Source organism: Neofelis nebulosa, chromosome 12 (genome assembly GCF_028018385.1).
Source record: "Neofelis nebulosa isolate mNeoNeb1 chromosome 12, mNeoNeb1.pri, whole genome shotgun sequence".
Lineage (NCBI taxonomy): Eukaryota > Metazoa > Chordata > Mammalia > Carnivora > Felidae > Neofelis > Neofelis nebulosa.
Genome location: NC_080793.1, coordinates 69,646,127 through 69,670,605, shown reverse-complemented (window position 1 = coordinate 69,670,605; position 24,479 = coordinate 69,646,127). Strand labels below are relative to the sequence as shown.

Here is a 24,479-nt window from a genome sequence, read left to right as displayed (position 1 = left end):
TATCTCAGAGCTCTTTTTTAAAAAAATGTTTATTTATTTATTTTGAGAGAGAGTACAAGCGAGTGAGTCAGGGAGGGGCAGAGAGAGAGGGGGAGAGAAAGAGAGTCCCAAGAGGCTCCACGCTCAGCATGGAGCCTGATGCAAGGGCTTGATCTCATCATGATCTTGAGATCATGACCTGAGCCGAAATCAAGACTTGGTTGCTTAATCTACTGAGCCACCCAGACGCCCCTCATAGCTCTTTTGTCCTTCTGTGTGCTGACTTAATTGTTAGTCTCTTTCCTTGTGGCAGAAAAATTTCTCATGGAGGCCCTGGGCCAGTATAATCTTTCAACTATGATCCCAGAGAAAGAGTCTCTCTCTGTCCCAGCATTCATTTATTCATTTCTAAGGAAAATTCTCATTGGTCTGCTTGAGGTCACACGCACATGTCTAAGCAATCATCATAGCCAAGGGGATAGAATTCTCTGTCCTGCCAGTCACCAGTTCACTCTTGCATTTGAGGGTCTGGCGGGTGGGGAAGAGGAGGGTTCCTACAGAGAGTGCCCTAGGGCCATGTGGTGGGGCTTTATGAAATGTGGTTCCCAAAAGGGGAAATTGGTATTGCTACTGACAGATAGACAAAGGGGATCCTAGGCCAGGAAAAGAGAGAGTGGGGAGAAAGGAAGGGAGCAGAGGAGGAAGGAGAACGGGGAGGAGAATCTGCTTCAGTGTTTTAGGAAGTAAAAAGGAGTGACTGGTTCTCTTGGCATGTGGGGAAAGATGTGATTTGTCTTGCGTGTGATGATGCCAGCATCCCTGTGGCTGTCACCATAAGGACGAAACACTTTTCAGAGGCAGCAGATACATGTCCAAATTATTTTCATCTCTCGACACAGGGGGTACCTTGAAAGGGGAGGCAGATTGGATTTGTGAGTTGAAAGAGTGATACAAGATTAAGAAAAAAATGAAACTTGGTGAATCTGTCATTGACCTTGAAACCTGATCAATCATGGTTTCTTAGCCACATTCAGTTTTTCTCCCTTTGTTGTATTTTAAGAAAAAGGGTGGGGCTGCGGTGGGTGGAGAGGGGTCACCACCTTGGTGAGGCGGGATGAGGTTACCCATTCTTTCGTGTACTGTCTTCTGGGTGACTGGTTTTCACTCTCTGCTCTTTTTGCAGTTACATTGCCAATCAGAAAAGGTTGGAAATCATCAACGAAGATGATGTTGAAGCTTACGCAGGACTGAAAAATCTGTGAGTACTCAGGACTTGCATACCTTATGCTTGCATACCTATACCTTTTCTTATGCTGTGTTACAGTCAGGCGCGCCTTCACCCATTCGTTCTAACGTACATGCAACTGTGTGTTTTCTTAGGACAATTGTGGATTCTGGATTAAAATTTGTGGCTCATAAAGCGTTTCTGAAAAACAGCAACTTACAGCACATGTAAGTAAAGGTTGATGCTTTTGCTTCCCAGGACCCAATGTATTCAATATTTTTCCCCTCTGTTTTCTTCTTTTGCAACTATAAACTTCCTTTCTTAAAAGTTAGTATAGGTGTGACAGTAGCTTAGAAATGTTAGCTTTGATTTTTGAGTAGCTTTAGAAGGGTACTTAGAACAGCCTGTGTATTCCCTTTCATGGATTTCTGGGCCATTTCCATCTTAGATGGAGCAGTAGGCCAACAGCAGAGTCTGATGTGAAAACTATGTCCTGGTACAGGGTCCTTGATTCTTTTCCTGGGAATCATTACGTGTTCCCTGGAAGACATCAAACTAATGGAATTGAAAGAAACTGACGGCCTCGGCCTTTTTAGGGAACTAAAAATTGCCAGTGCCCCCACTCCCACCCCCACCCCCCGGAGATCCTCTTTTGAAAGTTCATTTTCTCAAAGCTATCTGTTGTGATTGGTAAAAGCGGAGAAAAATCAATCATGGGACATGCCAAAGGTTCAGATAATTGCAAAACAGCACGTGCCTCACTGAAGTCACATTGATGCTTTGTCAACCAAGGTCAGACGGAAATAGGGACAATGGAAGCTCTCAGGTTGTCCGCTGCTAAGTCCTGTTAGAGGGTGGCATGCAGTCCATAAGGGATGGCCTTCCTGAGAAGTTTCTTCACTATTTTTCTTTTTTTTAAGTTTATTTATTTATTTTGAGAAAGAGAGAGAGAGAGCGAGAGTGAATGAGCGGAGAAGGGGTGGGGGGGGGCGGGGGAGAGAGAGAATCCCAAGCAGGGACATGGGACTCGATCTCACAAACCACGAGATCATGATCTGAGCCGAAGTAAGAGCCAGACGCTTAACTGACTAAGCCACGCAGGCGCCTGGAGAGGTTTCTTCATTCAGCAGAGGATTACCTCCCCCTAAGCTCAGGTTGGTGTTCCCTGTGCCCCGAGTGTTAAGGGGAGTGTCTGCTGGAGGAATTCGTTGGCCGGCATTCTTTGGTCTTTTTGTGCTTTGCTAATTCTCTGCGACCATGCTTTTGTGTCTCATCATCTACAGCTTACCTATGGAACTCTCTCCCATGATATCGCGCTTGGTTTTTCTGACAATCGGTAGGGAAGATCTTTTTGGTTCCTGTTCATGGACATAAAATCACACTGAGGAAGTTCTAGGATTTTCTCCAGCCCACAGGATGGAAAGTGACAGAATTGTGACTCCAGGGCTCACCCTGACCGTGCTCCTACAACAAGAGCACAGGAAATAAAATTTCTACCATCCGTATAATTAGAGAATCAGCCTTCTTAGGATATTTTTCCTCTTTCTTTCCTTGAAGAGAACAGTTCCCCAACTGATTTCCATACCAGTTACAAAAGAAATCATTCTTTAGTAGCAGATTGCCTGGACACTCCCCGGAGATTTGTGGGTTTTATGAAAAACATGAATTTCGTAAAGCCAGTATCATGACTTCATATTTTATAGGTGGCGTTAATGATGAAGTCGATTTGAAAATAAAATCTGTAGAACTAAGATATACAACATTCAGCAAAAATGTGGTACAACTCCAAGGAACTTGATTAACACATTTCACTTAAATGCCTTTTTGGCATCATCTCTGTGGTTGGGTTGCCTGCACAAATCTGATGTCTGCATGGGTCTTGAGAGCAAAAACGAGAGAACTTGGACAGAAACAAAAGTCACAATGCTCTAAAGCCATCACTTAAATGTAATTAATGACTTCAGGGGCTTAAGTTCTGGTATTTACAGCTGACACTACACCTGGATTACTCTCTCAGCCACGTTTTATTTTCACCCCATCACTTCCCCTATCGATGTGATTTGGGCATTGGGCTACGGTTAATTGTGGTTTCAGTAATAAACTTATTTATCGATGAGGGGATTTAATCGCAAGAAGGCTTACTCTACCCCTCTCCTACTTTCTCTGCTTGCCTGTTGCATGCCATTTTTACGAAAACCAAAGCCACTTGATGTATGTTTTCAGGGTGATTATACGGTAGAATAATTTGAATGGCATTCTATGTGCTGCAGACCGCTTCTCTAAAACCAGCTATCTATCCCTGTTTCCCAAAGATGTGTCCTTTGAGAGCAGAAAACCACAGATATGGACATATCTTATATAGTATCTTTAAAAGGCAGTAGCCAGGAAGCCAAGTCACTGGTGAAGCTGCAAAAACTCCCTTGCCATTTGTCAGCACGGTCAGGTATTAAGAGAGAATGAAGTTAGACAACATTCAGACATTCGGTGATGCCGGGAAGCTTCGTATACAGTGTTCATGGATGAGAGAGGCTCCTCCTCACCCAAATATTAAATTCACTGGTTGGCTTTGAGAATGGCAGGGAGGGAGGAGGAAGCAAATGAGGTGTCTGCCTTTGCAGACCTTAGTCCCAACCTGTCCTTATGACTGAGGACTCAGGCACTGCCTTGTTTTATCTGATTTTCTGCGATTTCTCTGAATATCACCTTGGGTACCAGGGAGCTGAGAACGAAACGCATTTCTCTTTACTCCAGGGATATACCGATTATCTCTGAGTCTCCCCAACAACATAAAAATGTGCACAAGAGCAATCTATTTGACTTCGGGTTTTAGGGGGGGTTCAGATTGGATCCTGTCTCACCACCCCTCCCTCTGCCCTGGGCATATGCAGCATCATGTGGTGACTGTATGCAGCCTCTATGACCGGTCACTGAGTTTATTTCTTGGTGCCTTTAATTCCTCCCCGGCCTCTGAGAACCCAGGGGTTGTGAGAAAAGACAGCCTGTGTATTTTCCAGGGACTTTGCCGAGGTGCTAATTAGCTCCTTCGCCATGTTCTGTCATCAAACAGTAAGAGGATTGTTGATTTTTTTCCCTCCCCTCCTCCTCTTTTTTGGCTTTTGCCTCAATAATAAGTATGGTTCATAAAACTCATCTTGTTCTTTGGCGTATGACCCCACTCTGGGCTGTGCTGCTGGCAGCCTGACAGGGCCAGCTGCTCCTGGTGCTGTCTTTGTAGCTGACCGAGACCTTGACCATAGCGTCCTCTTTCTCTGCTCCCCCCTCTCCTGGTTCTTCTTCTTTTTTTTTTTTTTTTAATTTTGTTAATGTTTATTTATTTTTGAGACAGAGAGAGACAGAGCGTGAACGGGGGAGGGTCAGAGAGAGAGGGAGACACAGAATCTGAAACAGGCTCCAGGCTCTGAGCTGTCAGCACAGAGCCCGACGCGGGGCTTGAACTCAACGGACCGCAAGATCATGACCTGAGCCAAAGTCGGATGCTTAACTGACTGAGCCACCCAGGCGCCCCTCTCCTGGTTCTTCTTGGGAAGAAGAGTCGTGGATGTGTTTGTTTGCTTGCTTGTTTTTTGTTTGCTTTTGTTCTTGCTGTTTTGTTTGTTTTTCCTTCAGAGGGTAGGGATTTCTGAAGATGGAAACATTTGTGTCTCAAAGACTGGAGAGAACACAGACAGACTGACTTCTCAGTGTATGATACTCCAGGGAAACTCATTCTTAATTCACGTTCCAAAAGAAAAGAGAAAAAGATGTATGTGGGCACATTTTACAACTTCCCGGTGAATTATTTTTTTCATGTGGGTGAGCACTTTACACGCAGTATAAAGACAGAAGAAGTAAGCATAGGAAGAAGAGGGAACCCTGTGTAGGTAGGGGTTTGGATGAGTGGAAATCTCAATATAGAACGAAGTCGGGAGAGGACACACGCATTCTTGAAACAGGAGACCCTGAAGCGGTGTTTTCTATATGCCTTCAATTGACCAGCGTTGGCTCATACATTAGCTCCTGGGTTAGAACCCCTCTGTGAAGGTGGCTGGTCAGACATAGCAGGATGTCTGGTCAACCGATGATTTTGTTGGGCTGACACAATAGTCTAGCCTCAGGTAAAGGGTCGGGACAACTGTCACCTTCAGGTCCCTTGTTCTTACCTCTCAGCCCAGCGATTCCTTTCCTGAGCAGGAAACAGATACTGAAAGTCTCGTTGTAATTTGTTGGGGGCTTGGCTGTTTTTGTAAAAGTTGATGTTTATTTTACATTCCTGTTAGTTATTAGGCACATGTCTGGAGACCCAAGCATTAGACACTTTTTAAATAAATTCAACCAGTAAACAAATCCACAGAGCGAGTCAGTTGCTGGGATTATGGCTCTGAATTTCCCAACTCAGGGCCTCATGGCACTGATCGCTGGAAACGGAAACTCCTGCCATTGAGTGAAATTACATATTTGGAATACGTCAGTAAATTCATTAGTATTTATGACTTGGTTTCATGGACTTTTCATTGTCTGGTTGGTCCAAATCTTAAAATGATGTGTTGCTAGAATAGTGTCAGATGAAATCTAACATATTCCTTGTTATGTGATTTTTTTTGTTACTGTCCTTATCTTGGAATTATCAGGTTTTTTAGAAATCACGTATAAACAATCAGCAGAGTTAATCAATCGATCAGAGTTTATCAGTGTGTATTCTTTCCTATAAGGATGTGTTAGATTCAGTTAAATATTTATGTGTCTTGTAATTTCAAAATACTCATGATGCTGTTTAATTTTAAAGTATCTTTTCCCCTAGTGAGTTTCATGGTTTTAAATCAAATTAAGTTTATTCCTCCTATTAATTGTTTAAGAGGTCAGAGATCTCTAGGAAGTGTATAACTTGGCTCTGAATCAGCATATGAAAAATAAACTTTTTGTTAAGAAAGAGATTAAAAAGACACATTGGAAAGTATTCCCATCCTTCTCCTCCCCTTATGAACAAGAATTATAGGAGAGGCAGGAAAATTTAAATTGTCATTCCAGATGGAAGAAAGAGATTATAGTTGAACCATGGTCAAATGAACCATGGTTAAATGAAATTATATCTTGAAAAACAGTTTTCTACTTGCATATTTTATTCTTGAGAGGTAACGTTTCAAATTCACATTTAATGTTTTTGGTTTCTTGCAGCAATTTTACCCGAAATAAACTGACCAGCTTGTCTAGGAAACATTTTCGTCACCTTGATTTGTCTGAACTGTAAGTAATGATTATTGTGTGTCATTCGGTAACAGTTTCAGGGGAGAGAGTAATTAAGTATTTTTTTTTTCTAATGAGTGATGCTGCGGATGCATTTTTATATCAAAATTCTTGAGAAAACGATTTCTCAGGTTTTGGCCACTTGTGTTTTTATTCCCTCATAAAAAACATGATTCAGTAACAAATTAACCCAGCAATCTCAATAGTAAGGTATCATTTATGATGAGTTTAAATGTTTTTACATAAAGATTTGTTTCCTAAAGGAGGGAAAACAGAAAAAGATGAGAGCGGGTGGGCGGGGGATGCTTTGTGTCATAATGGCGACATGTTTGGTCCTTGTTATGTCCAGGACCTAATGGAAAGCAAACCCATTCAAGGGGGAAATAGCCATGGGCACAACATTCTCCAGCTTTTATCCGCAACCACAGTGCCTGCTGGTGTTTAGTGAACGTTGGTGGAGAGGTCGTCCTTTGCCCTCCCTGCCCATCCTTGTGACATTGCCTTCTAGGTCTGCTACTGCACTCAGTATATACCCTTATTCTCTAATTTCCTTGGCTGTAAAATGATAGGAAAAAGATTGTAATGTGTTGATGTCTACTGGCCGGCATTTCCAGGTGTGATCAATTCTCGTGTTACCACCATGAAACACATATAAACTGTTGACATTCCTATGGGGAGGTTGCCTAGAACACCCCAAAGCAGAGGCTGTGTGTGTCAGAGGTGGGGTTGCCGGATGGATGAGGCCTTTGAATCCCAGGCAGTCACTTTGGTTCAAACTGTATATATTGCTTGGGTTGTAGGATCCGCCCCTATTCACAAGGAAAACGTGCAGAGAGAAGATGCCATTAGTGCAGAGACAAATCAGTGGGTTATAAGGAGGGTTGCCTGGTGCCCCGTGTCAACGATGGGCAGTCATTGGAATACACTGAGTTTGCGGAGTTGAAGTGGTAAGCTTTCTCACATAGGAATAGGCACATACAATTTAAGGAAGATGCGAAATGGAATGAGATGCTCAGTGTGAACATTTTGAGCATCACTGCAGGAAATTTCCTCAACGGGTCAAAAATCAGAGCACTGATTTCAAATTCACACATTTCTGTTTTCTCCCTGTAGCATATTTAATTGGTTCTCGAAACACATGTTAATTGTGGGCCTGGTTGCATATTGGACTGGGATGTAGGGAGAAGTTTCTGTGTTCCAGGATTCTGCTCTCTAGTGGGAGACATGGAAGCCTAAGCGAATGAGTGTAATGTGCTCTGACAGTCTCTGGAAGAGGGGTTTGCATGGGGACTGAAGAATTGAACCCCAGCTGTCTGCCAGCGTTGTGTGGTCATTGATCGTTGCGATAGTTACAACTGAAGATCCTTCACTTCTTTAGTGGATTTAGTTGTACCTTCTTTTTTTGAAAGATTCTTTAGTTTTTCACATACTTGGAACGCCAGGAAGCCTCTTGGATTAGTTGAAGTTTAAGCATTGTGGATGTCTTCCCATTGTAGTCTGTCTCCAGTAGCATCAAATCGTATTGTGGTGATGGAAGGATACTTGGAGGCGATCAAGCGAACACAAATTAATTGAGTCTGCCATGACCACATTTTCCCCAAAGAAACTCCTGGAAGAGTCTCTAGGGATCCCGGAGATTCTTAGAACCCAACCAGAAAACCACAGTGATGTTGCAAAGCCTAGGTCCTGTCCTCAAGGAAATCTTAAGTATTGTGGCTAATGCCAGGCAGAGCCTATGTAACGATTGTAAATGGCCTCATTTAAAGGCTCATTACCATAAATGGAATTCATCTTAAATAGGCCACTGAGTATTATAAATAAACATTTAAAGATTTTTTTCTTGTGGTTTTTATTTTCCTCTTGACTACTTCCTCTGTTACCCTTCGTAGGCCACGGGAGTCCAGGCAGCTCAGCTGAGTGGTGGTTTTCTCTATGCAGACCGTCCCACAGCGGGCTGAGTGGCTCAGTCTGGAGCTCACTTGCCCTTGCTGTCAGAAACCTTGAACTTGGTGTGTGTGCGCATGCGTGAGTGTGCATGCGTGAATGTGTGCGTGTGCGTGTGCGTGTGCGTGTGCGTGTGTGTGTGTGTGTGTGTGTGTGTGTAGGAGGTTTAAGAGTCCCTTCCAGGCTCTTGGTCACATTTACTCCAACTTCTTGGCATCCATTCGGCTGACCTGTGGTTGCATGGTGCAGAAAGCTGGGGGCGCCACCCTCCCGGCTCTAACATTTTAATCTTAGCTTTGTATTTACAGTCTCATTTTAAAGTAAGATGAAATTGCTGTGCTCCCCACTGTAGTTTGAGCTCATTAAATAATAACACTCGAATCTGTAGCCAGGTCAGAAATAAGTGTGTTAGCATTCCTGACAACTGTTAACTATTGGCATCTTGACTTAAGATCTCGCTTACTATATAATAGCTGTGATAAATTTGTTATGGCGTCTTATTTTTCCCCATCCTATGAGACATCCATTCCTATCCTACATTATAGCTCTTTCTGTCCCTGTCTTGTTTCCCTATTACTCTGAAAGGTTTTGCGTTACTCTGCATCCTTTAGAGTCCACGGGGGTGTTTGCACCTAGCAGAAGACCAGTAAGTATTAGCTAAATGAATGAATAAGTGTTGTGAAACTGCGCAGGTGGGTATGACTTCCAAAGATTGTGGGTCAGAAAGAATTCATAATGTTGTAGTGCTTCATAAACACTAGGGTAGTTAAAACGAGAAAAGAGAAGCCTGATCTGGTTTCATTTTTGTTCTGTGTAGGATCCTGGTGGGCAATCCATTTACATGCTCCTGTGACATTATGTGGATCAAGACTCTTCAGGAGACTAAATCCAGCCCAGAAACTCAGGATTTGTACTGCCTAAATGAAAGCAGCAAGAATATTCCCCTGGCAAACCTGCAGATACCCAATTGTGGTAATTTACTTTCGAATCAATGAATTCTACTTGCTATTAATTATTCTAATTGCCTTGGTGTGGTAGAGAGTCTGGGAGGATTATCGCTACCCAGATTTTATATAGTATGCTGTTGAGGTCTCTGGTGAGCTGGGCAACATTTGTATGCAGTGTGGAGAAATCAGCTGGGAACAACTTTGCTGAATATTCTTTGCAAGTAGAATATTAATTCGGAGTGGATGGCTTTAAAGTGCATGGAGAAAAAGTACACTGTTGATTCCTTTGTTTCTTTGTTCGTTTGTCTGTTCACGCATCCATCCATCCATCCATCTATCCATCCATCCATCCATCCATCCATCCATCCATCCATCCAACCAACCAAAAACTATCTGCTAAGAATGTAATACTTGATTGGCTACGTATTTACTTACCCAGGCTGTGGAGAGGGAAAGATCTCGTGATAAAGTGTCCTCCCAGTACAAGAAAATGCAGATCGATCCAGCACATTCCCTTACACTTGTCTTGCTGCCAGATGTCTGTGTCTCTTGAGGGGGCACCACGAATCTGCCCTTATACCTGCTTTTCCCATGTTTGGGTTTCCAGGCTCCTCCTTCATCTTGCCCCCACTCCTCCTCAGCATTTACAACTCCAGAATTTAAGGGGGCACCTTATGACAAAGTCCCATCTCTCTGTGAGTGCCAGTGTTTGCAAGGAAGGAAAACCCAAACGTTCTGGTTAGGATTTTCCTGCTAAGGACTTCTGTGATGTACCTCCTTGAATACTCACATATGCGTAGTCCAGCCAGTTAGTTAGCTCACAGTTATATTTGATCTTCTGGCCGAGTGGCTGGTGACAGAGCAGAAAGCCATGTAGCACCTGATTCCTGTCTGTCAGGAATCTGTATATGAACCACGAACATTCGATTCTTTGTTTTCAGAAGACTGTGCTGTTTGGGGTCAATTTTTCTTGAAGGAAAATATAGCTGTTGTTCATTTTTAAAGAGAATGTAATAAAAGGAAAGAGAAGTATTTGTTTCTTACCCTGAAGGGGCTTACAAGACAGCAGTTACTCTTCCCATAGATTCTTCTCTCCCAGAGCCCTTGGGCTTTATCATAGGGGAACCAGGCTTTGTTCTCTTGACAGCTTCCCTGAGCTTTCTTTGCTAGCCAAAGCTTAAACAAACCCAACTTTTAATATATATCTCCTCCCGATTGAGAAGAGGGCAGCTGTGCTCTGTTCTGGTATAAATTTGCACCGCTGAGAGAAATCGCCTGGAGGGACAAGAAATTCAGTGTTGAGTCACCTGGCCTCTTGGCTGGCTCCCAAGTCCACATGGCTGTTGTGACCACATTGGTTCAGCAACCACTGAGAGGAAGAAAGAAAGCGCATCTAAGTCCTGCTCTTAGTTCGCAAATGGCCTCTTAATAGACGTCTGCTTTGCCCTTGCCTGAAGCCAGTTCTTTGGGTTTTTTTTTTTTTTTTTAATAATTTTAACTTTTGGCCAACTTGTCTTGACAGCTTTTGGTAATGCTCTGAATCTATAGGGTTATTGATAGACTATTACGATTGGGGGAGGGTAAGGGTAAGAGGGAACTGGTCCTCATTTTTCCTGGTCAGTTTGTCAGTTTTCAGTAAGTTTTTATTTGTTTCCTACAAATTAGTCAACTGTGTGTCTTAGGAGCTTTTGAATTCACTGTCATGATTTGGGAGGCATATGTTTGATGGCTCCATTAGGACCATTGCGTTCATGGTAACATTCACAATTAATTTCAGTGTCAACGATGCTAAAGCTACCTTGTAAAATCAGTTCTCTACCACTTTTGTATTCTTAAATTGGTTTGTTGTTTGTTAATTTTTCTTTCTGTCCAAACTTTTTTTTTTTACTTATTAATAATTGCACAAATAAGGTCGATACATTTTGTTGTAAAAATAACCTGCATTACACATAAAGCTTGTGTTTTTCTTGTTTTCAGGTTAGTGGTTAGAGATCTGTAATACTCTTTTGAATCATCGCACAGTATTCATGGTGGCATATACCTCAATTACATTAAAATTTCCATATTGTTGGGCATTTAGCTTATTTCTCATTTTTCATCACTCCAGAAATGTTTCAACGAGTATCTTTACTCTTTGCTCTTTGTACTGTGTACAGATGAAAAGGTTTTTCTGGGATCCAGAACAGGAAGCAGAAGTTTTGGCTTCTATGGTTTGCACATTAAAAAGCAGTTGTACCAAATTATAGCCACTCCAGCAAGGCATGCCTTGATATCAGCAAACTTTTTTACTTTTTTGCTTGTCTAAAAACTGGTAGGTCATTGCTTTCTGGTTTGCATTTTCCTGATGACTATTGAGTTTCTTCTGTGTTTATGGGACATTGTGTCTATTCCTTGATGAATCATCTACTTACATCCTTTGCTTATTTTTCTAGTGTTTTCCTTTTCTTCCATTGATAGTGTTTTTTATTTTATTTTTTCTTAATTTGTTTGAAAGCTATACCTTATGTTTTTGTTTTTTGTAAATGTATAATGCCCCAATATTCACCGCCCCTATCAAAACGTATTTTTTCTTGTAAGCATCTAGAGATAACACCCAACAAGACAGGAAAAGATACCTTTATTTCTCTTTACTTCCTCGTCCCATCTCTCAGATTGTTGTCAAATAGGATTTTATTTTTAGATTGTTACTTGACTTTTATGAAGATTTACTGTTTCTTTGCATGCCATTAAACTCTTGTACCCTACTACCTTTTGGAGCAGCTTTTCTTTTTGCTGGCGTGTAGCCTCTAATATTTCATTCAGAGAAATTAAAAAAAAATCTTCAAGTCCTTGCCTGGTGGAAACTCAAGACTGTATATTTTCTTCTCAATGGAATCGGCTCAGTATAAAATTCTAGATTCAAACAAATTCCTTTTAGAACTTTGCAGATGTGGTACCGTGTTCTCTTTGTATTCAATGCTGCAGGTAAGAAGCTTGAGGCCAGTCTTATGCTTACTTCTTGACAGGTCACCTATGCTTTTCTTTTCCTTCCAGAAGCTTTGAGGATTTTCTCCTTTTCCATGTTATTCTGAAATTTTCACCATCATGTAACTAGGTGTGTGTTTTTATTCTAAAAAAGATTTTGTAAAGTTCTGTTTGATACGCAGCATACTCTTTCAGTGTGAGGGTTTATGTCTGAAGTTCTGGAAGGATTTTCTAATTTATGTAGATGGACGTTTACACTTCCCGCTCCACCCTCCATACCTCTCAGCCTTCAGTAGTGTTTCCCATCTGTTTGTCCTTTTGCGTGACATGATGGGAAAATTGGTTTACTCATGCTTTGTCCTTCAGCTGTTTCTCCGGATACTGAGTTTCTCCCTTCCAACAATTAATGTTGAATTTCCACAGTCTCTAGTGATTGAGTTTTTCTATGACTGAAACACCCTTTTCCGTGTTGGGGTTCACTGTATCCCCAAGGTGTCACCAGTACCAAGCACTGCTGATTTTCTCTGGTGACCTTCCTGCGCTCATTGCTTCCATTTGGGAGTGGCTCCAACTCTTACTGGATGCTGTGTCCACAGAGAGAGCGTAGCGACAGGAAATGTCGCATCTACTCAGTTTTCTTAACCAGTGGCCCCCGTGGCTCAGCTGAAGTGGGGCTCCACTCTGTCCTGCCATCTGCCCCTTGAGTCTTGGGTCAGCCTAGAGCTTCCCTATTGGCTTTTGTGAAGCAAATACTTACGTGTCCCTTTGAGGCTGTGTTGATTTTCTTTAACCCCACTTTCTTACTTTCTCTTGTTCAGGAGTTTTTCATCGTGTTCTGGTTTCTTATTCACTAACACTGGAATTTTATAAGTTTTTTTTTTAATTTTTTTTAATGTTTATTTATTTTTGAGACAGAGAGAGACAGAGCATGAACAGGGGAGGGGCAGAGAGAGAGGGAGACACAGAATCTGAAACAGGCTCCAGGCTCTGAGCCGTCAGCACAGAGCTCGACGTGGGGCTTGAACCCATGGACTTTGAGATCATGACCTGAGCCGAAGTCAGACGCTTAACCGACCAAGCCACCCAGGCGCCCCATGGAATTTTAAAAAGTTTTGCAAAATATCTAGAGATTTGAGATCAGAATGGGAAGCTCCGGTTGGGGGCTTAGTCATATGTTGCTTTTCTTCATCATGGTTTCCTAGTTTGGGCTCTTTAAAGAGAAGTTAGATTGAGCAGTAGATTGACACTAGGCTGTTGGATTTAAATTGTTTCTGAAAGTCCATACTACAGGAATCAGAAAATAAGCTACTATCTTTAAGTTATATAGATGTCTTATTTAAAGCTTGGATTTGTGGTCGGTTGGCTTTTCTTTCAGGTCTTGCCCTTTGCAGACTTTTAAAATATATCTATTGTGTTTAATTACATCACAGTTTCATAGAGTTCAGCTTCACTTTTTTTTGTATGAAACTGTTAACTAAGTCCAAGAGTAATTCATAAGAGTATTGTATGGTCTTGTGTGTTTGTTTCATCATTCTAAACCAATGATTCCCAATAACTATGACTATTCCATTAATTTGCAACTGGTAACATTTTAATTTCAATAAGAAAGACCTACCGAGATTTTATTCATTCATAAGGTGGGCTTTCTTTAAAAACTTTCCCTTTTACTATTTCACCATCTAAGTATTGTATTAACAAACGCTCTACATTTTTAAAGCAAAAAATACACCCTCTGTGGTGTCTAATGTATCCATTGAACATAATAGGCATTTGATAAATGTTTGCTGAATTCATCAATTAATAAATGCATGAGCCACACATGTTCTATTAATGATCGGGCTGGACCAAATTTTTATATAATGGTATGGATATTTCAGTTAAGATAACTTAAGCATTTGTGTTATTCTAGCTGAATTATTCCATATTTTAGTATTTTGTAGTTCCCTTTGAAATTTCTGTCATCATCTCATTGTGAAAGTATCTCCCTTTCCTTCTTCTTAGTGATTAACTGAGCTTAGTAGGCGGGGCTGGGAAGTTTAATGGCCCTGTTACCATTAGCAGCACGGTCAAAATGTCTCACAGTATTGCTCTAACAGCCCCTCCTGCCGTGAACTACTGTAAATTTATTCATGCTGGGAAACATGTTGTGGTCTGTTTCTCCACTAGGTCCTTTTTAACCTTAGAAAAACTTTATTAATTGCAGCAACAATTTAACTTTATTAAAGGCAACAAAACACATGCATCTCAAGTCTCCACATTAATAAGAAAAAAAAAAAAAGGGTCACCACGCACACCGGTTCTGGAGACAGAGATAGAATCACACAAATTTTGTAGAAGGAATATTATTTTGTCCAGTCACTGTGCTGACTTAATAGAAGACCATCCCTGCTACTTTGTCAGTTGATCTTCAACGGTTAGTTTTGCAATGCAGTCTTTTCAATCATTTCCCCTCAGTAAGTGGGATTATTAAAGAACAGTATACTTTATGCTTTGATTATGATTTAAATCTCTGGAAGAGAGTTTCTTCAGGGAGTGTTAGCAGTGGATGGGATGCTCTAAGTAGATGGCAAATACGTTTAAGAAGGGCAATAGTCCTTTGGGTCATATCAAAACAATCCCTCCATCCATTTTACTAGGAGCTAGTTACCACAGAACATGCTAGTCCCACAGTGACTATAAGGTGGTAATTCACTTGATGGTTGGACTGCAGTTGACTGTATTAAACCCCCTTAATGGTCCCTTGGATTGAAATCAGTCCTGCCTTTGGTTTCCTTGTTACGTATAACGACGATTTCAATTTTCCCAACTTTTTCGACCTTGAAGCTTTCAATGTAGAGATTCCTTAAGACACATCAACAGAATACTATTTATGATGGTAAAAGTCAATTCACAGGTACCTGGAGAAGAAGGCTGGTTCCTTGAGGTAAATTGGTTTTACTTAACCGATAAGATTTACTTTTGGCTATTGCCCTGTGGTTTGTAGCATACGTCTGTTAAGCATATTCCTTCCTACAGAGTCCTTCATTGTTTTAAACCAGGAAAATAGACTGATAGCAATTCTGCTTTGTTAGATGATGGGAGATGAAAAGGAAATGCGATGTCAATACTCTGGAAGTTATATTGGTATAACACATTGTTTTCTTACCATCTTAGCTGGATAGATTTTTTTTTCTGAAAAGCATATAAAAAGTCTAGTTTATTACTTTGCTTTACTTTTACTTGGGATCAGGTTCTGTCTACTAAAATAAAGGCAACCACACAGTGGATTGTTGTTTTCCTTTATCTTTTTAGGATGGAAAATAAAGCTGGTTTTTTTTGTTTTTTTTTTTTTTTCCTGTCAGCTGCTGACACAGTTTTTGTGTTTAGAAGTTTCCTGGTTGCTGACTCTGTAATGACACAGCTCACAAGCATAGAAGCACCATTTCCATTTTGGGCCTGGAAAGTCACTTTGCTAATTTTCTGTCATTTTTGTAACTGGGTGTAAAGCAGCCACTTCTAAATAGGTCAGGCTCATTCTGGCTTCATTCCTGGTAGTGAAATCTATATGCTTAAGAGAGAGATTGGAAGATATGCCAACAGGAGAGAAAGTGAGAGGAGAGGAGACACTAGACAAAATCATAATTTCCTTGAATATTTCATGCATGGAATGATGACCCAACACAGAATGAACAGAGCTCAGGAGGACTAAAACAAGATGAGAAAGAACGTAATCCCTAACTTCAGGTGGCTGTTGAAAAATGAAACCCAAATCTGACCTATGTCACTTACTGCAAAGTTGAGTTAATGATTCAAAATGATTAGAGGTCAGTTTGCCTCACTTATTAGGAAGTGAGACCCTACTTATTTGTTTCTTATTTTTTTTAGTGAGAGGTCACCTGCATTTATTCTTACCTAATATTTTATTAATAGTGAGCATTTTCTTATTCATTAGGAATGGTGACAGAGGACTGGAGGGAATTTGCATACTTTATTTTTATTTATTTATTTATTTTAATGTTTATTTATTGTTGAGAGCAAGCATGAGTGGGAGAGGGGCAGAGAGAGAGGGGGACGGAGGATCTGAAGCAGGCTCTGCGCTGACAGCTTCGCACAGCAGTGAATGCTATGTGGGGCTCGAACTCATGAGCCATGAGATCGTGACCTGAGCCGAAGTCTGGCGCTCTACCAACTGAGCCACCCAGGTGCCCCGAGAATCTGCATACTTTCAATTAGTGATCCTAGGAGCTGTAGTCAACACTTTGGAAGTGTGTGCTAATGGAAGGACACAGAGGCATGGGAGAGCCCATTGAAGGAGGCTGTGTGTGTTGGTTAAGGCCATGGAGACAGATGAGGGTCAAGGCCAGCTCCCACTCATTAGCTATTTAGTTATGATACTTGATAAGCTTTAACTTCATTTGGAAATGGGGATACTAATGACTCCTGCTTTCAAGAGTTTTTAGGATGCCAAATAAGGTAATGTGGAAAATATTACAGATGAGGTCTAGCACACATTAAGTACTCAGTAAACATTAGCTGTTAAAGTTATTACGATCATCAATATGAACATTTAGCCTTCAATATATTTTACATCTAATATTTAAATATGCGTATCTCTTGTATTTTGTGAAATTGCTGCAAATAAAAGTAAGAAAGCCACAACGAGATCCCACAGAGAAGTGGTTAACTCAAAAAAGCTGGGGAATATAAGATCAGTGGAAGTGAAATGATTCCTTTAGAGCAGGACTTCTGAGAGATTTTAATGTGTGATGGGCATAGTGAACGTTCAGAGTTACAAAACAATACAGAGTTACAGTAGGCTCTTATTTTTTTTAAATCTTAGATATTCCACACCTCCCTCTTTAGCCCCCCACAGAACATCTCAAGGAGTCTGAATTCCACAGAACACATTCTGGGGAAAGTTCCATGGATGAGATGATTGCTCGGGCCCCTGCCAAATTTAAGAATAATAGTTGTAGACACAAAAACCTAGTGAGCAATTGTCCAGCCAACATCTATCATCTAAACAAACCCTTGCTACTCCAAGTGTAGTCTGTGGAACAGAGAGTTTGCTAGAAATGTAGACTTTCAAGGCCCCAACCTAGACCTACCAGAAAGAAGCAGTGATTTTTTTTTTTTAATGTTTTTATTTATTTTTGAGACAGAAAGAGACAGAACATGAGCAGGGGAGGGGCAGAGAGAGAAGGAGACACAGAATCTGAAGCCAGGCTCCAGGCTCTGAGCTGTCAGCACAGAGCCCGGTGCGGGGCTCGAACTCAAGAACCGTGAGATCGTGACGCAAGCTGAAGTCAGATACTTAACCAACTGAGCCACCCAGGCGCCCCAAAAGAAGCAATGATTTCAATGAGATCTGCTGGTCATTTCACATACGCATTACAGTTTGGGAGGCCCCAGTCTCAAGAAAGTCAGCCTTTCCACCGTGCAGTTGGTGACTTTCTGCCGAGGTCTGCAGGCCGGTGTGTCCTTTCTGAACACATCCGCATCAAGAGACGTGGACACGGAGGTGGCTGTCGGGCTGGGCAGATGGTCATTTCTGATCTCCAGTCAGGTTTCTCCGAGTGCAAGAGGAAGACACGTCTGCAGCTTCAATCAGGATCCCATGACAGTAGTGCTAGAAGCTGTTGGAAGCTTCGCTGAGCTTTGCTCTGTGCTTGTGCCGATTTCAAATCTTATTAAGCCAGGAAGTAGTGCCTGGCAAATGGTTTATCCTGCCTTGGCTGTTCATGCATCCCAATTCATTTTTATTGTGCTAATTAAGCCTCAAGTGATATTTCAAGTACAGATTGTTTTTTCCATTATTGAATCTTTGGCCAGCATATTAATGCTTTAGAATTAACGTGAGTCAGATGCTTACTCATTTGTGGAAGACTTTACATTTAAAAGATCTAGACTTGGCCAATTTTGCACAGATTCCTTTGGAGACTGCTATGACAGGGTGATACAATTTCTCTATAAATAAAGGAGACTCATTCTTCCTTCACAAATAGACACGTAATTATTTTTTAAATGAACTAAATTCTCAGGTTATGGATACATATTGGTATTTATGTTCTGTGTTAAAATGGATGTACTCAGTCTGTGAAGGAAGTACAGTGTAGTAGTGAAGATCTTGAACTTTGGGTTCATATCCCAGGTCTACAGGTACTTGGGCAATTTTGGAAGATGTATTTGACTTTTCCAGAACTCATATTCTTCATTAAGCAGATGAGGACAAATCCTTAACTCCATGATTCCTTGTAACGATTAAATAAAACAATCATTTAAAGTACTAGAGGGGCGCCTGGGTGGCCCAGTCGGTTGAGCATCAGACTCTTGATTTCAGTTCAGGTCATGATCTCACTGTCATCAGATCAAGCCCCGCGTTGGGCTCTATGCTGACAGCACAGAGCCTGCTTGAGATTCTCTCCTCTTTCTCTGCCCCTCCCCCCCTCAAAATAAATAAATTAATATTAAAAAATACAGTACTAGAAAAGAGTTTCTGGTTCAGTGAATGCCCAATAAATACTACTGCTATTATTGTAATTAAACAAACATTTTTAGAATTGTTAATCATATAAATTTAGGCTTAACCAAAAAAAAAAAAAACTAAATTAAATTTTTTAGGAGAAATTAAGATTATGGCACAGCATTCTCTACTGAGAATCTCTATTTTAACCTTTTTTTTTTTTTTCTTTCTGCTCAGGATTTCCAAACTATTACATGCATTTGTAAAAGGTAGGAAATTCATGTCATAGGTTTGTATTCAAGGTGCCAAAAGGGATGCCTCCAGGCTCTCTTGGTGGAGTCTGGCTGGTGGAAGAGGTCATACCTTGAGGACAGGCAGCAGGGCAGGCCCTGGCTCTGTGATCCCTCCAGAATCAATAGATAAATCTCGAAGTCCAAGAACATGGGAAAGGAATCAACAAGGCCCGGAAGGGTGCCAGCTGGAAAGCAGATGGATGAATAGAAACTGAAGTAAATGCTGAGAATGCTGATTACCGGGTTGGCAGCAGCAAAGGCTTGGGGACACTTGGTTTGGGATGCAGAGCTGGTACAAGCAGGCTGCAGGCTCTGAGCTGTCAGCACAGAGCATGATGCGGGGCTTGAACTCATGAACTGCAAGGTCATAACTTGAGCTGAAGTTGAAAGCTTAACCAACTGAGCCACCCAGGTGCCCTGGGAAGTTTATTCGCTAAAGAGGATCAAACAAAGTTTATCAGGAACTCCAGAAAGGGTTGAGGCTGTGAGAGCCATAGAGAAAATGATGGATTTACATACTGAATATTGGTATTTCCATCCTTCTTCCTCTTCCGGGCAGGACACTGGTAGAGCATTATCTGAATAATGTGACCAGACCTTGTCCCAAAGTGATCTAATGATACTAAGGTCAGGTGGTATCCAGTTTAAGAAGGCCACTAATACTACTCTACAATGAAGCTGGCGGTTAAATGCACAATGTGTCTCGTACCTTGTTCTTAAAGATGTGTGAATGGCCAACAATACCCACTGTTTGAGAAAAGCTTATAATCAGAGAGACAAATACCAAACAAACAGATACAAAAAAAAAAAAGTTGCGAGAAACAGTGTTGATGCGGAGAGAAGAAAAATTTAAAAGGTTATTGACGTCTCAAAGAGATCAGGAGATACCGCACCCATGAAACAAAGACAGGGTGCCATAAAAATAGAAGACCATTCAGGAACAAAAGAAGAGCCTCAGAAGTTAAGAGTACGACAGAGATTGAAAACCTCGGAGTATGAAACTCAGAGTATTAGGGGCCTTTTTGAAACCCTGTGAAAGATACAACATCGCTGTCTATTGGTTGCTGATAGGAAAGGTCCTGAAGAGGTCACGCAGGCCACTGACAGCCGGATCTTGTTGGGAAGTCCCTTGCCAGGGGTGGGAACACCCTGAGACCTACCCTGTATAAACCTTGCTCCAGTCCGGTTTCAGTAATAAAGAATAATGGCTTTGTCAGTGGGGATGGCATCGTAGGCAAGGGGTGTATGGCAGTTTTGTGAAGATAGTGGGTCAAATAGGGCAATTCAACGGCTCTTGAAGATGAATTGCCTTTTCTGACCTCTGGGTTACTCCTGAGTTAATGATGTGTCATAGGTCCTTGGGACACAACTGTCGGGCTGAACGCAGTCCCAAGCAGAGTTTCTGATACCAAGTGCGGGACTAGCTTGACAGGCAGGACGTGACATATCGTTACACTCGCTGGGACGCACCTTCATGCAGAAAATACTATGAGTCCCATGTGGTTGAAAGCAGTGTAAACACCCACTAGGTGCGATAGTTTAATGAAGTGATAACGGCACCAATAAAGAAAATCTAGTTTTTGAAATGTGAGAGTATAGATCCACATGACTTGTTTTTTTATCATATCGTGAAGTTTACAATAACTAGTTTTTCTTATGATATTTGGCTATGACTTCTATAGCTTCGGAACATTCTAATACTGTGATGGTCAGGTTTCGTGTCTGAAGAATGCTTTAAAACTATCTTTTTTTCCCCCCATAATCTGTTTTAAAATTGAGGTCTGGTAGTGAGGTTATGTTTATGAGTTACTTAATGTAAAAAATTGGTTTATCCAAAAAACATAGATGTCTTGCACCCTTTTGTTTTTGACTATAAAAAACTGGGTTATTGGGGCACCTGGTGGCTCAGTCAAAGTGTCCAGCTCTTGATTTCGGCTCAGGTCATGATCTCACAGTTCCTGGGATTGAGTCCCTCATCGGGCTCTGGACTGACAGTGTGGAGCCTACTTGGAATTCTCTCTCTCTGCCCCTTCCCCTCACCTTGTGCTTGCTCTCTCTCTTTTCTCTCTCTCTCTCAAAAAATAAACATTAAAAAAAAAAAAAAAACTAGATTGGCAACTGTAGAACAGTGAAAGAGGAGAAGACATAGTTTTATAAAGTAGTTTTTTTTGAAGTAAAAAGTTACTTTGCAGTAATAACATTTTTTTAAGTTTTTATTGATTTGAGAGAGAGAGAGTGAATGCGTGCATGCATGTGAGTGTGAGCAGGGGAGGGGCAGAGAATGAGAGAGAGAGAGAGAGAGAGAGAGGGAATCCCAAACAGGCTCCATATTGTCAGCATGGAGCCCAACGTGGGGCTCGAACCCGCAAACTGTGGGATCATGACCTGAGCTGAAACCAAGAGTCGGACGCCAACTGACCAAGCCACCCAGGTGCTCCTGCAATAGTATTTTTAAGAAACGTGCAAAATTTGTTTACACATCTTATTACCTCATATTGTTTGGTTCACATTAAATTTGTAAAGCTTACCAACCTGGCACTTTTTCAGATCACCATAAATCAGTCTCAGAAAGTAAATAATTACCAGTTCTAAAGCATGAAGAGTTTTCAATTTGTTGCTATTTTGATAACGCATCGGACTATTTATATGTATCTCCATTTACTTTTTCTTGTTCCGCAGGTTTGCCATCAGCAAATTTGGCCGCACCTAACCTCACTGTGGAGGAGGGAAGGTCTATCACATTATCTTGCAGTGTTTCAGGCGATCCAGTTCCGAACTTGTACTGGGATGTCGGTAATCTGGTTTCCAAGCATATGGTAAGGCTTTTGTTTGGCTCTGTGTTCAGAGAGAGATGAGAGTGTCTCAGAACTTGAGATTGTATTAATCTAGCGATGATCGTTTAATATTTCATAGGGCCAGAAAGAGAAATTTACACTGTTTTTGATGTACATTTACTTGCTATTTATTCTTTTAGTTAACAAAGACTAGTGCAGGTTTGCATTTTCGTTGTGTATACCTACTAGATTAGAGTCTCTGTGTCTCTGGTGAGCTTCTTGCGACCCTGTGAGCAAGGTGAGGGGCGCTCCTTGGGCTCTTTTCCCTTGGAGAAAGGTAGGTAAGAATTCAAAGATTAAATCAGCATTGCGCATTAAACCATTGTAATCTAGAGAAGTAGAATGGCTCCTGATTGGTTCTTTTGCCTGGCCCCAAACCTTTTCTAATGGTATAGATTTCTTTCTTTCGTTAGGGGGAGACACCCCAAATCTTTTCACTTTGGCATCAGTTGTGATAAAGATTATTTTTGTCTGTTAATTCATTTGTAGAATGAAACGAGCCACACACAGGGCTCCTTAAGGATAACTAACATTTCATCTGATGACAGTGGAAAGCAGATCTCCTGTGTGGCAGAAAATCTTGTAGGAGAAGACCAAGATTCTGTCAACCTCACTGTACATTGTACGTAATCAGACCGGCCTATGTTTTTAATCGCAAACAATCGCGGACACACCTGCATTTGTCGTTGGGCACTCTGGGTGCTGCTGAAGTGTGTGAAAAAAAAGTGTGTGCTGTGTTCTGTGTGCAGTTTTTAAAGAGATATCAGTCTCTGTCACATGCTCTGTTTCTTCTCATCCCTCTTACTCGTGCATGTCTTTCTTTTAAGCTGCTTTTTTGATCTTAAACTTGTCCTCTTGTGCCTTCCTCCCCTTCCCCCCCCCAACCTTTTTTTTTGGATAGAACATATTTTGAAGTGGTTATCGTTCTCTTGTTAATAAGTTTTAGCTTAATTTCTGCCAAACCAGTTCCTAAAATTGTTTTCTCCATAAAAGCCATATGAAGATTAAAAGTTATACCACCTAAAGTATCAGGCTGGCTGTTCACAAACACCCAATTGTGCCGTCGATGCAATAAAACCTCATTAGTTTGACATCAGGTTTCTGTGGGAAGGTTGGTGGTGTCCTACTTAAGTTATTGAAAATTGTTATTACCCACCATACATTTTTATTATTATTTTAAATTTCTGTATACATTGAAACTAAGATACAGGACACTAATCCTTCTTCAGCATACGTGTGTTATTTCCCAGTGTTGTAAACAACACAACACATAGCTTCACATTCCAGATTGTGGCGTTTAAGGCGAACATGTATTTGGTACAAATCACATATACTTTGCACATTGTTCCAAATTCTGAGCTGGCGTGGTATAAATTAATGAGGCGTTACTGTATTTGGGTCAGGGATTGGATGAGAGAAACACGAGTGTGCACGTGTGTGTGTATGAGTACACATTATGCACGCATAGACACATGGTATCCATACACTGGCTAAGGTTCACCCGTGGGGCACGTTCAGTGTGTGATTGTTGCAGTGCATGATTATGGTCACCAACTTTAAGTCCTTTGTCACTGTCAGTACTACCTCTGTGCCTAGTAGGTACTGGACTCATAATTTCTCATCATTTTGACCCACCCAGAAGCCTGAAATCAATGCTATCCCCAAACATACGCAACCAGCTTCCAACTTTATGTCCTTAAATCAACACCTCACCAAAAGCTCATTTGAGCATGGTGGAAGGAATATGTGGGCCCTGGGCTTGGGGGCCTGGGCTGGTGGGAGGAAGGTAAGTGTTGCCCCTACCCCACTGGGGTCCTTGTATTTGTAACACAGAACTACAAGTAAGGATGCTCAAATTCAAAGTCCTCTCAGTTAATATCTGTGGTGTTCACCATGGTCTGAAGAATTGACCTTATCTATCACAATCTAGGTAAAGAACAGAAGGAATAAATGGTGAATAATTTTAATAACTGAGATAGGCTTGATAGTGAGCCTGGTCAAAGTGTATTTGTTAGTAAGTTGTGACTTTTCTCCCTCTTTGTGTGATGAACATGTACAACTGGGAAGCAAAGCAAGGACGGAAGGGCGGCTGGGTTAGGTGTCAGGAGACCCAGATCCTTGTTCCAGATCCGTCTCACTCCCTAAAACTGACCCAGTCATTTACCCTCGCTGGGCTTGGGTTTCCTCACCTGAAAAATGATGCTCTTAGGGCTCTGGAGGTATTTTCTAGTCCTTAATTGTATCATTATCAAAGTCAGACCACAATAAAATAAACAATTATGGGGGATTTTAAATACCCTCACTCAGGATAAGTACTCCGTTTAAAAATGCTACTTGGATGGTTGTTTCCCCAAAGCGTGAAGGGCTTTATTTTTCAAGTTAAAGTGGTCTCTAGGTTGTTTGTCTAGGTTTGGGCAGAACCCCAGACATTTTAAAAGGATCAAAACATTGACTTCTGAAATCCTAGCAAAAGTGCAGCGTACTGTCATGAAATGTGATACTTTTAAAGAGCGTTTGCTATTGGCAATCAGTGAAAAGTACCAGCGGATCATACTTTATAATAATCAATCAGCATTGGCAGCAGCAGTCCCCACCTTGGTCAGTTTGCTC

At 41.3% G+C, this 24,479-nt stretch overlaps 1 protein-coding gene across 6 annotated transcripts in view; it reads left to right on the top strand.

Annotated features, from left to right (window-relative positions):
• The window catches only part of NTRK2 (neurotrophic receptor tyrosine kinase 2), a 338,116-nt gene that overhangs the window by 28,756 nt on the left and 284,881 nt on the right, over window positions 1-24,479 (top strand). For all 6 annotated transcript variants that reach the window (XM_058695571.1, XM_058695570.1, XM_058695572.1 and 3 more), the window contains 6 exons: window positions 1,163-1,237; window positions 1,360-1,431; window positions 6,377-6,445; window positions 9,207-9,361; window positions 21,715-21,851; window positions 22,359-22,491. In XM_058695571.1, coding sequence (XP_058551554.1) covers window positions 1,163-1,237; window positions 1,360-1,431; window positions 6,377-6,445; window positions 9,207-9,361; window positions 21,715-21,851; window positions 22,359-22,491 — 641 coding nt within the window. The remainder of the gene's footprint in view (window positions 1-1,162; window positions 1,238-1,359; window positions 1,432-6,376; window positions 6,446-9,206; window positions 9,362-21,714; window positions 21,852-22,358; window positions 22,492-24,479) is intronic.